The sequence below is a fragment of the Mus musculus genome, chromosome 2 (genome assembly GCF_000001635.26).
Source record: "Mus musculus strain C57BL/6J chromosome 2, GRCm38.p6 C57BL/6J".
NCBI classification, from domain to species: Eukaryota; Metazoa; Chordata; class Mammalia; order Rodentia; family Muridae; genus Mus; species Mus musculus.
This window is the reverse complement of record NC_000068.7, coordinates 90,263,852-90,274,339: the sequence shown is the minus strand read 5'-3', so window position 1 is coordinate 90,274,339 and position 10,488 is coordinate 90,263,852. Positions and strand designations below refer to the sequence as shown.

The 10,488-nt window shown below is 38.6% G+C and overlaps 1 protein-coding gene across 1 annotated transcript; it reads left to right on the top strand.

Annotated features, from left to right (window-relative positions):
* The first annotated feature begins 7,911 nt into the window (after nt 1-7,911).
* Olfr1271 (olfactory receptor 1271) lies at nt 7,912-8,829 on the top strand. The gene has a single exon (NM_146793.1). It carries the CDS (start codon nt 7,912-7,914, stop codon nt 8,827-8,829), a length of 918 nt encoding a protein of 305 aa, NP_667004.1.
* The last annotated feature ends 1,659 nt before the right edge of the window (nt 8,830-10,488 follow it).

Genomic DNA, 10,488 nt, shown 5'->3' with positions numbered 1-10,488 from the left:
GGTATAGTAGCCTGGGCTGGCATTTGTGTTCTCTTAGTGTCTGTATAACATCTGTCCAGGCTCTTCTGGCTTTCATAGTCTCTGGTGAAAAGTCTGGTGTAATTCTGATAGGCCTTCCTTTATATGTTACTTGACCTTTCTCCCTTACTGCTTTTAATATTCTATCTTTATTTAGTGCATTTGTTGTTCTGATTATTATATGTTGGGAGGAATTTCTTTTCTGGTCCAGTCTATTTGGAGTTCTGTAGGCTTCTTGTATGATCATGGGCATCTCTTTTTTTATGTTTGGGAAGTTTTCTTCTATTATTTTGTTGAAGATATTAGCTGGCCCTTTAAGTTGAAAATCTTCATTCTCATCAATTCCTATTATCTGTAGGTTTGGTCTTCTCATTGTGTCCTGGATTACCTGGATGTTTTGAGTTAGGATCCTTTTGTATTTTGTATTTTCTTTGACTGTTGTGTCGATGTTCTCTATGGAATCTTCTGCACCTGAGATTCTCTCTTCCATTTCTTGTATTCTGTTGCTGATGCTCGCATCTATGGTTCCAGATCTCTTTCCTAGGGTTTCTATCTCCAGCGTTGCCTCGCTTTGGGTTTTCTTTATTGTGTCTACTTCCCCTTTTAGTTCTAGTATGGTTTTGTTCATTTCCATCACCTGTTTGGATGTGTTTTCCTGTTTTTCTTTAATGATTTCTACCTGTTTGGCTGTGTTTTCCTGCTTTTCTTTAAGGGCCTGTAACTCTTTAGCAGTGCTCTCCTGCAATTCTTTAAGTGACTTATGAAAGTCCTTCTTGATGTCCTCTATCATCATCATGAGAAATGTTTTTAAATCTGGGTCTAGATTTTCGGTTGTGTTGGGGTGCCCAGGACTAGGTGGGGTGGGAGTGCTCCGTTCTGATGATGGTGAGTGGTCTTGATTTCTGTTAGTAGGATTCTTACGTTTGCCTTTCGCCATCTGGTAATCTCTGAAGCTAGCTGTTTTAGTTGTCACTGTTAAGAGCTTGTTCTTCAGGTGACTCTGTTAGCCTCTATAAGCAGACCTGGAGGGTAGCACTCCCCTTAGTTTCAGTGGGCAGAGTATTCTCTGCAGGCAAGCTCTCTTCTTGCAGGGCAGGTACCCAGATATCTGGTGTTCGAACCAGACTCCTGGCAGAAGTTGTGTTCCACTCACTAGAGGTCTTAGTATCTCGTATGGAATCCTGTGTGGGCCCTTGCGGGTGTCAGGCGACTCCGCTGGCAAGGTAGCCCAGGGATCGAGTGGAGCGGAAGGGGTTTGTGCCCCAGATCAAGCCTGGGTAGCCTGCTTCCCTATGTACCGCAGTCTCAGGTTCCGCACGATTGGATTGGGGCAGGCGCTGTGTTCCACTCACCAGAGGTCTTAGGATCCCGTGGGGAGTCCCGTGTGGGCCCTTGCGGGTGTTGGGCAAGACTCTGCTGGCAAGGTAGCCCGGGGCTCGAGTCGAGGGGAAGGGATTTGTGCCCCAGATAAGGCCCGGGTAGCCTGCTTCCCTATGTACCGCAGTCTCAGGTTCCGCGCGATTGCATTGGGGCAGGCGCTGTGTTCCACTCACCAGAGGTCTTAGGATCCCGTGGGGGGTCCCGTGTGGGCCCTTGCGGGTGTTGGGCAAGACTCTGCTGGCAAGGTAGTCCGGGGCTCGAGTCGAGCGGAAGGGACTTGTGCCCCAGATCAGGCCCGGGTAGCCTGCTTCCCTATGTACCCAAGATGGCCACTTTCACTTTGTTTATTCCACCTATGCCATGCATGAGCATGGATGATCATTCCATCTTGTAATATATTCTTCAATTTCTTCCTTCAGAGATTTGAGGTGCTTGTCATGCAGATTATTTCACATGCTTGGTTAGAGTTATATCAGATATTTAATTAGATGCTTAAAAAGCCTTTGGTAAAATCAAACAATCCTTTATATTAAAGGTATTAGAGAAATCTGTGATACAGGACACATAACTAAACATAATTAAAGCAATATACAGTCAACATCAAACTAAATGGAGAGAAACTTAAAGCATTTTCACTAAAATCAGTGACAAGACAAGGCTACTCACTTCCTCCATATTTATTAATATAGTGCTTGAAGTTTTAGGCAGAGAAGTAAATTGGAAAAGAAGAAGTCAAAATATCACTATTTCTAGATAAAATGATAGTATACATAGGCAACTCCAAAAGTTCTACCAGAGAACTCCTACAGAAGATAAACACCTTCAGCAAAGTGGCTGGATATAAAATTAAGTCAAAGTAATTAGTAGCCATCCTTATACAATTGATACTTTCCCTGGGAAAAAAAATTTAAAAAACAACACCCTTTACAATAGCCGTGAATTTTTCATTTTCTAGTGTGGATATAAGCATGTTTTAAGAATTGTTCCCAGGGACTTTTCTATTCTGATTGGCTGTTAGATTCTTATATTGTAGACCATCTTGTACCAGCCACCAGAATAGACAATTTTACTTCTTGAGTTAAACTGGTATCAAACACTATCTTTGTGCTCTCTCACAATATTCAACATTTATAAATCAAAGTACCACTAAAATGATAACATTCTACTTATGAATTCAGAATAACTCAAATGTTTTCACAAAAGAAAGTTATCTTAAGCCTATAAGATATTAAAAATAAACAATATTAAAAATGCTTATCGTCTTAACTTGAAGAATGAAGGACAAGTTGATTCTCACTAACCATCTAAGAATGCACTTAAAGCCTATGTAACTTCCTGCCTCAGTGATCACCTGATTAGCAGAAGCACTACATGGGGCTAGGGATTTTGCTGGATTAATTGTTGAATGAATGAGGGTGAATGGTATCTTTCAGATGCAAAACTTGCATATTAATATTAGCACTATCATCATAAAGAGGCAGAAATACAGAGAGACCAAGTGATTATATAAATGAGCATTATACACGAATATGCAAATGTGAGAATGAGAAGGTGAAGTGAAGATAATATAGATTAACAGTACAGTTTTCTGTGAAAGTGTCAACAGGAGAACTGGAAGTTGGTATGAGATAGCCTGTCTTCAGTTGAATATTTAATCAGTAGCCTATCAAAATCTAGTGCTTTGGGACTTTCTTTTCACTAAAAAAATATGATACTTAGGTCAGAAACTCTGTAAAGCAATATTGTACTGTCACTAAAATAATTGCAAAATATTTATAAATATTGCCCTAGTCATTTCTTATTCGGCTAAGTTTTCCTATAGGGAAAAGAAATTCCAGAGGGAAGAAGGTCTCTTGATTATTTGCATGAACACATTTATCATGAATAGTCCAAGTATGTGAGCATTTATTAACAGCCTTGGATACTCTGTGGATGGAGAGACTGCTACATCGAAACAAAATTTTTTAACCCCTGAGTATTCTATTTTTATGATTTTTCTTTATAGCCAAAGTATTATAAATCTAAATATTATTCCTAATACAGATGCCCTACAATTTTCTTTCCTTGTGATTCTCCCCAGTCATCAACCTTGTTTTCTAAATACTCCATAGGTGTCTGACTTAGGGGAGAGATCTAAGCCTCAAATGACAGGACCATTTTCACCTCATATCCACAAAGCATAATACATTGGAGAGAACATTGGTTAGACTGTGGCTTTGGGAAATTAATTCACCTCTCTCAGACTCTTCCCTTCTCTTGTATGTTCAGGAGATAGACTAGTTTATTTCAAATTATTCTCCAAATTGTTGAGGGCAATGCTCCTAGGCTGGTTTAGCTGAGTGTGACCTGGGCTAAGCACTTTGGTGGAAAATCTTCTTGGTGTTAACATTAGTCAAGAGACTTCATTTATTGAAGAAATCAGAAGCTGCATGGAGGAATCTGATACTACCCCCTTGCCAGCATAACATCTCAAGCCATGCTCTGTTTCATGTGTGCAGAGAATCCTATGGTGAATTAGAGACAATTTATTTGAAATCAATTTGATCTGTTCCTTGCTCCAAGGCAGAGCATGAACACACCAGTTCTTCTAACCTGAAGGTAGGTGAAATGACTAGAGTCAAGGCACTAAGTCTATGGGTCACTATCAATATCAATTAACTGATTTTTCTCTATCTCTGTCTGTATAGACTTAACATATTCATCTGAAGATTCTTCCCTTTGTTTCTATGTTTCTTGGTGAATTATTCATTGCAAAAAGGGGCAGAATTTATCAATTGCTAAATGTGTTAGAGTAGAAGAGAGAGAGGAATAAATACAGAAAGGACAGAGTTGATGAGTAGGAACAGGTCACCTTAAAATAGATAGGTTATCAGATGTGCTTCTTCTTCATGTTGGGAAATACATCCTGGAAACACAGGACCCTGAAAAATTTTTCCTACCTCTGAGTTTTGTCTCAAATTGGTGTATTAAATTAACATGGTATGTACAGATACTTGTATTTTTTAGTGGATCAGAAATGATGTTCAACCTCAGAGAAAAGGCATTACTCTTCTAGGTAAATAAATATACACAATGACTTCTTACAACTCCTTTGTTTTGTATCATGTTTATACTACTAATGATGCATGATTCTGGGAGAAAATGGACTGGCATGATGGTTAAACTGGTTGATATTAAATCCTTGCTCTGCTGTTGTGTAGTTATTCAGAAGTTATAAATAGTACAAACTAATTAATTAATTTATGTTTGTATTTCTTCATATGTAAAAATCTGATAACAGTCAGAGGCGGTTTTAAAGTTTAATATCAAAATTGGGATGGATAAGCATACATGAGTTCAAGCACGATATATAAGAACAGAAGACAGCTCGATGGGTAAAGATACTGGCTTCCAAATGTGATGATCTGATTTCATTCTCTCACATATAATCCACACGGTAGAAGAAGAGAACTGACTTCTATAAGTTGTTCTCTGAGCACCACACCCACACTGTGGCACACATATACCAATAAATCAAGAAATGTCATTTAAAATATTAAAAAATGCCTGGAGCTGTGGAAGGGCACTAAATGTATGAAGAGGTGGCCCGTTTGGCTAAGTGGTTAAGAGCACTTACTACTCTTGTAGAGGACTTGGGTCCTTACAACTTCTTGTAACTTCACTTTCTGGAGATAGGGTCCTCCATTCTGACCTGTACAGGCGTCTCAATTCTCATTCTGAGTGCACATTTGTACACTCAGGAACACTCATATACACACAAAATTAAAAAAGGAGAACTAGCCTTTCATACTTACCAATAGAGACTTAAGAAAAATAGAAAACATAGTTTTGAGTAATATAATAGTATACTTTTGATTGGAATGCATAACATGCACATTACAATAGACATGCATACATACAATGTACAAAATAACATGCTAATTGTTATGCATGATAAGGTGTCACAGTGACAGAGAGGCATGAGAGCTTTATTCTGTAGCAGTGAAATTCTGATTACACTGTAGAGAGAAAGAACAGAGAGGCACCACCTTATGATAGGCAATTGCTCCACTGTGTCTATTTGGGAACTGACTATAAGGGAGTAAATTGAGTTAGTGCAGTCTGAGAAAGACCTTGAACTCCTGGGAGCATGGGAATTTGTTCTGTGGGGCACAGGGAGGTTCTTGTATAGTTTAAAATGAATTATTCTTTGATCAGAGAACAGAAGATGTATTGTGGTAGCATCACTGAGAAAAGTCTCACTGTCTAAACAAGACTTGAATTGGACTTGCAAGATGGGTAGGGTTGGAGAGGACAGGTGAAGATCGTTTGGGTAAGTGAGGCTCTATGGTGGGAATCAGCAGTGTGCATGAGTGTGGTGGGGAGAGGACTCTGAGTTGAGCAATGCTAAGTAGAAGCCCGGGCAGATAAGGGTGTGAATTCTTGAGGGACCTCAGATTATGGACAGAATTAATATTAACTGAGAAGGTTTTACAATTGCCCTATTTTCCTGGTTGCTGTCTTTATGATTGCTGAACTAATAAATGCTAAAACTTCAGAGAGAGAAGAAAAGATTCTTGTTGCTGACAGAGATGATAAGGAGGATGGAGGTTTATGTCACAAATGACTGTGGTAAAATTTAGTCCCTGAATTAGGAAAACAAACACACCTATCCACTCACCATGTTCAGTATGTTTAAAGTTGTTTTAAGAATATTTTTCTTTGCACATGATTTTAGAAATAATGCTTCAAACAGGAGACATCAGTCAGGAAGAGAATTGTGTAGGGTCCAGAGTTTCTAGGCATCAACTCAAATAGAAGTAATATATAATGGCCTCTCTCTTCAAGCATAACATTTTTTGGTTCTATAATACATTTTTATTGATTTTGAATGTCTATTAATTATTTTTTTCATTAAAAATTCATACACTATATTTTAATAATATTTTCCAGTCCTCTCCTACTCCCAGATTCCCCTCCTAACCTAACTTCATGTTCTTTTTTCTTCCAAAAAAAACAAACAAATAAACAAGCAAGAGTAAACACCCTCCTAATACTAGCATAGAAACCTCCACCATTCAAAAACCCCAGGAAAGTCCTGAGTCTGTTTTGTGTGGGCCAGTTACTTCTTGCTGTGAAGCCTGTCCTGGAATGTAGTTGATATACTCAGTATTATTCAATGGGAGAAAATTGATTTTTCTCCTTCTTAGAAGTTTTCAATGAAACATAGCTTTTTGGTTAGGGGTGGGACTTTCACCCACTTCTTCCCCTTCTCCATCCTGGGATTTTATCTGGCTTGGCCCTGTGCAAGTCTTGTGCATGCTGTCAGTTTCTGTGAGTTCATATGGACATCAACCCTATTGTGTCTGGAAACATAACCTCTCCCTTTCATCCACTCTGTGTTTTCTGTATCTAATCTTCTCTCAGTTACTCCTACTTACTGGATCCTACTGAGGTATTGAGAAATTTCTCTGTCTCTTTGTGGTGACTGACCCTCAATAGACTTAGTGGGAGATGGTGGCAAATGATTGTTGAAGAGTGTGGAGAATTTAGTGATTCCAATACTCTCAGAGATGTGAACATTCATTAGAAGATGTAGAGGATTCTGTCTTGAGTAAAGTGAGGACTGGCACAGCTGAGGACTGGACACAGCATGGAAGACATTGGGAAAGGTCAGAAGGAACAGGAAAATAGTCCTCTATAAAGTGTAGTTTTATTTCCTGGTGAGTTTATGATTTTGGGAGTTTGATCTCTAGTTGGTGACTGAATCATGCTGGCCTATTCTGCTCATGCTTCAGTAGATGTGAAGACTGAGCGGCATTGCTCCAGAGGGAGCTTTTCTCCTTAGGTTTGCTCTGAGTCACCATATGATATCTCTGCCATGCCACGGCACAGAGGGAAGGCAAGCCCCTTGATTCTGAACTTGCTTTGGTCTTCTCAGCTTGCAGAACTATGAGCTAATAAATGTCTATTCTTTGTCAATGATCAAGTCATATGAAGCATATGAGTTATTTATATGCTTCAGATATAATAATTCTCTGAGGAACAGAAGGACACAAAGAATTGGAGCAGAATGGCATCAAAAGGAACATGCAAGAGGAAGACCTATTAAATGCAATGAAGATAATACAAATACATGATCTATGTATCCATCTCCCCACCTTTCTACCTAGAATGTATCTTAAACTCTTAAATTCAAAACACCTTATGATATTTAGAGAGATACCCGGGCTGAAAGTTAGAAAGACTCATTCTGAGTTATTTTTTCTGTGTGTGTGTGACTATTAATAAATAACCATTTCTCTGGACTTCTATTTTCTGTTAATAGCTAAAGGGAATTAAAATATAATAAATTATCCCACTAGAGTAGTAACATTTAATGGTGAATAAGAATGTACTGGCTGAGTAGTAAGTATTTAGCAAAACAGCCTGAGCTTTTGGGAGTGCTTTTAGTGAAATTAACTTGTGCTGCAATGCTTTGACTTTTTTTCAGCTCTCCCATTATCTGATGTTCAACACATGTGAGCTGACCCAATGGTCCATGAAAATAACGTAACTGAGTTAATTTTCACTGGCCTTTTCCAGGATCCAGAGGTTCAGAAGGTGTGCTTTGTGCTGTTCCTTCCTGTGTACCTGGCCACATTGCTGGGCAACGGTCTTATTTTTGTGACAGTCAGCATCAGTAAGACTTTACATTCTCCCATGTACTTCTTCCTCAGTTCCTTGTCCCTGGTGGAGATCTGCTACTCCTCTACAGTTGCCCCTAAGTTCATCACTGACTTACTTGCTAAGGTTAAAACCATCTCTCTGAAGGGCTGTCTAACTCAGATATTCTTCTTCCATTTCTTTGGTGTTGTTGAAATCATTTTGCTAGTGATGATGGCCTACGATCGCTATGTGGCCATCTGCAAACCTCTTCATTACATGATCATCATGAGTCGTCAAGTGTGTCACATGTTGGTGGCTGGCTCCTGGCTGGGGGGCCTCATTCACTCCATAATCCAGATCATCATCACTATTCCATTGCCCTTCTGTGGTCCCAATGTGATTGACCACTACTTCTGTGACCTGCATCCATTACTTAAGCTTGCTTGCAGTGACACCTTTATGGAGAGGTTTATTGTAATGGCTAACAGTGGTCTATTCTCTATAATCTCTCTCTTCATCTTGGTGTCCTCCTATGCTGTCATCCTAATCAGCTTGAGGAAGCGTTCTGCAGAGGGGAGACGGAAGGCCCTCTCTACCTGTGCCTCACACATCACAGTGGTCATCCTGTACTTTGGACCTGGTGCATTTATTTATATGAGACCCTCCTCTGCCTTCACTGAAGACAAGCTTGTGTCTGTGTTCTACACTGTCATCACTCCCATGCTGAACCCCATTGTCTATACTCTAAGGAATACAGAAATGAAAAATGCTATACGTATGTTCTGGAGCCAAAAAGACAAGTGAAGGTCCACAACAAAATTAGAACTATGTCTTGGGTTTTGTGCTCATTGAAATGGGTTCTGCTTGCAGTAGAATTTTCTTTTTATCCCTTTTTTTTTTTTTTAACAAAACCTACTACAATCATCTGTATGGTATAATTTCTTAGGAAACTTCTACTGTGGTCTGCCTTTCCTAAAATATTAGTTCTAAAACTCACATACTAACATAAATCCAGGTCTTTGAATTTCAAAGCTTCATTTTTACTATTTAAGCTAATGTTTCTTGTCTCAAAACTACATGTTATATTTACTTATAATAGCTCATGCTTTTATGGTTTCTAATCTTTCCAATGATTAGAATGTGGTTAAATATGGATGATTGTGAGGTATTTGATTTGATGTGATTTCCCCTATTTACTCTGCAGAGCTGTCACACAGCAGAGAGTGGTCCGTCCTCCTTTTTTTTTTTTTTTTTTTTTTTTTTATTCCCTGGAAACTCCTTTCCAGTGTCATTATTGTCCATTAAAGTAAAGTAAATGAAGTAAAATAAGGGTTACATTTGAGCTATGACAGCAGGCTGTGGGCTTGACACAGTGTGACTGAGAGTTGGGTGGCATACACATGAATAACCATGGCAAAGTGGGCATTCATGTCCTCAGTAGACAGAATGGAACAACCTGAGAATTATAACTTATAAATCTTATTTCTGCAATTTCCCATTTAAAGTCTTTATGGTGATAGGTAATCCTAGATAACTGAAACTGTGTATTCTGAAAGAATAATAGCTTTAAATTTGTGTTATAATATACTTTTTTTGCATGTTAATGGAAGCAAAAACCTTGTGTTTGAGCACATCACTTCTTCTAGAAATTAGAACACTGTTTTTTATAAGTTGATGGCTCATGAGCCACACACTTGTAAAAGATAAGCATGCAATGAATGCTGGTTATTCTTTATGCTCAAGGAAGCCCTGAGTGATTTTATGTCACTTGGACATTTGTCAGCATGTGCAGATATTTGATTTTCATGGTGGCAGGAGTTAGTGTAGACTTAGGGAGAAGCCACAAAAGTCCCAAGTTCCACACTAAACAGCCTGTCACAGCTTCAAGGACAGTCCACTTGTCTTGTTCATGCTCTTACAAGAACTTAGCAAACACTAATTGTTCCATCTATTTTTTTTCTTCTTTTGAGACTTTTAAGTCTATGACAAAAAAACCAAACCAAACTGAAACCAAAACCATTACAAATTGTAAATCTTAAGACAACAAAGAGTTGTACAAGCCAGTGTAATGCCAGAGTGGAAAAAACCTGCAATTTTAAATTTTTTTTTTTTTGGAGTTTCCTGTAGCAGAGTTAAACAAAAATCCAAAAGGGTCTTTGATGGTGACACAGAACAGCTTTGTAAAATTTCAGAATTTCAAACTTATTCTGGTATTATTTATCGCTCCTCTCTTATACTCCTTCTTTATTAGCTCTCCCATCTTCATGCTGTGAACCCACTTCCTGTTTTATCCATTTTTCTCTTCACATCACCCATACTTTGCTATTCCTCTTTCAACCTTTCCCTCCGTTTGTTTTAATAAATGGCATCAGGAAACACAAGACCTTTTTATGCCTATACCAATAGTTTTCAGTCACTAGCATCTTAGTGGGTATAATGTTTTAAGGTAGAGATCATGTATTT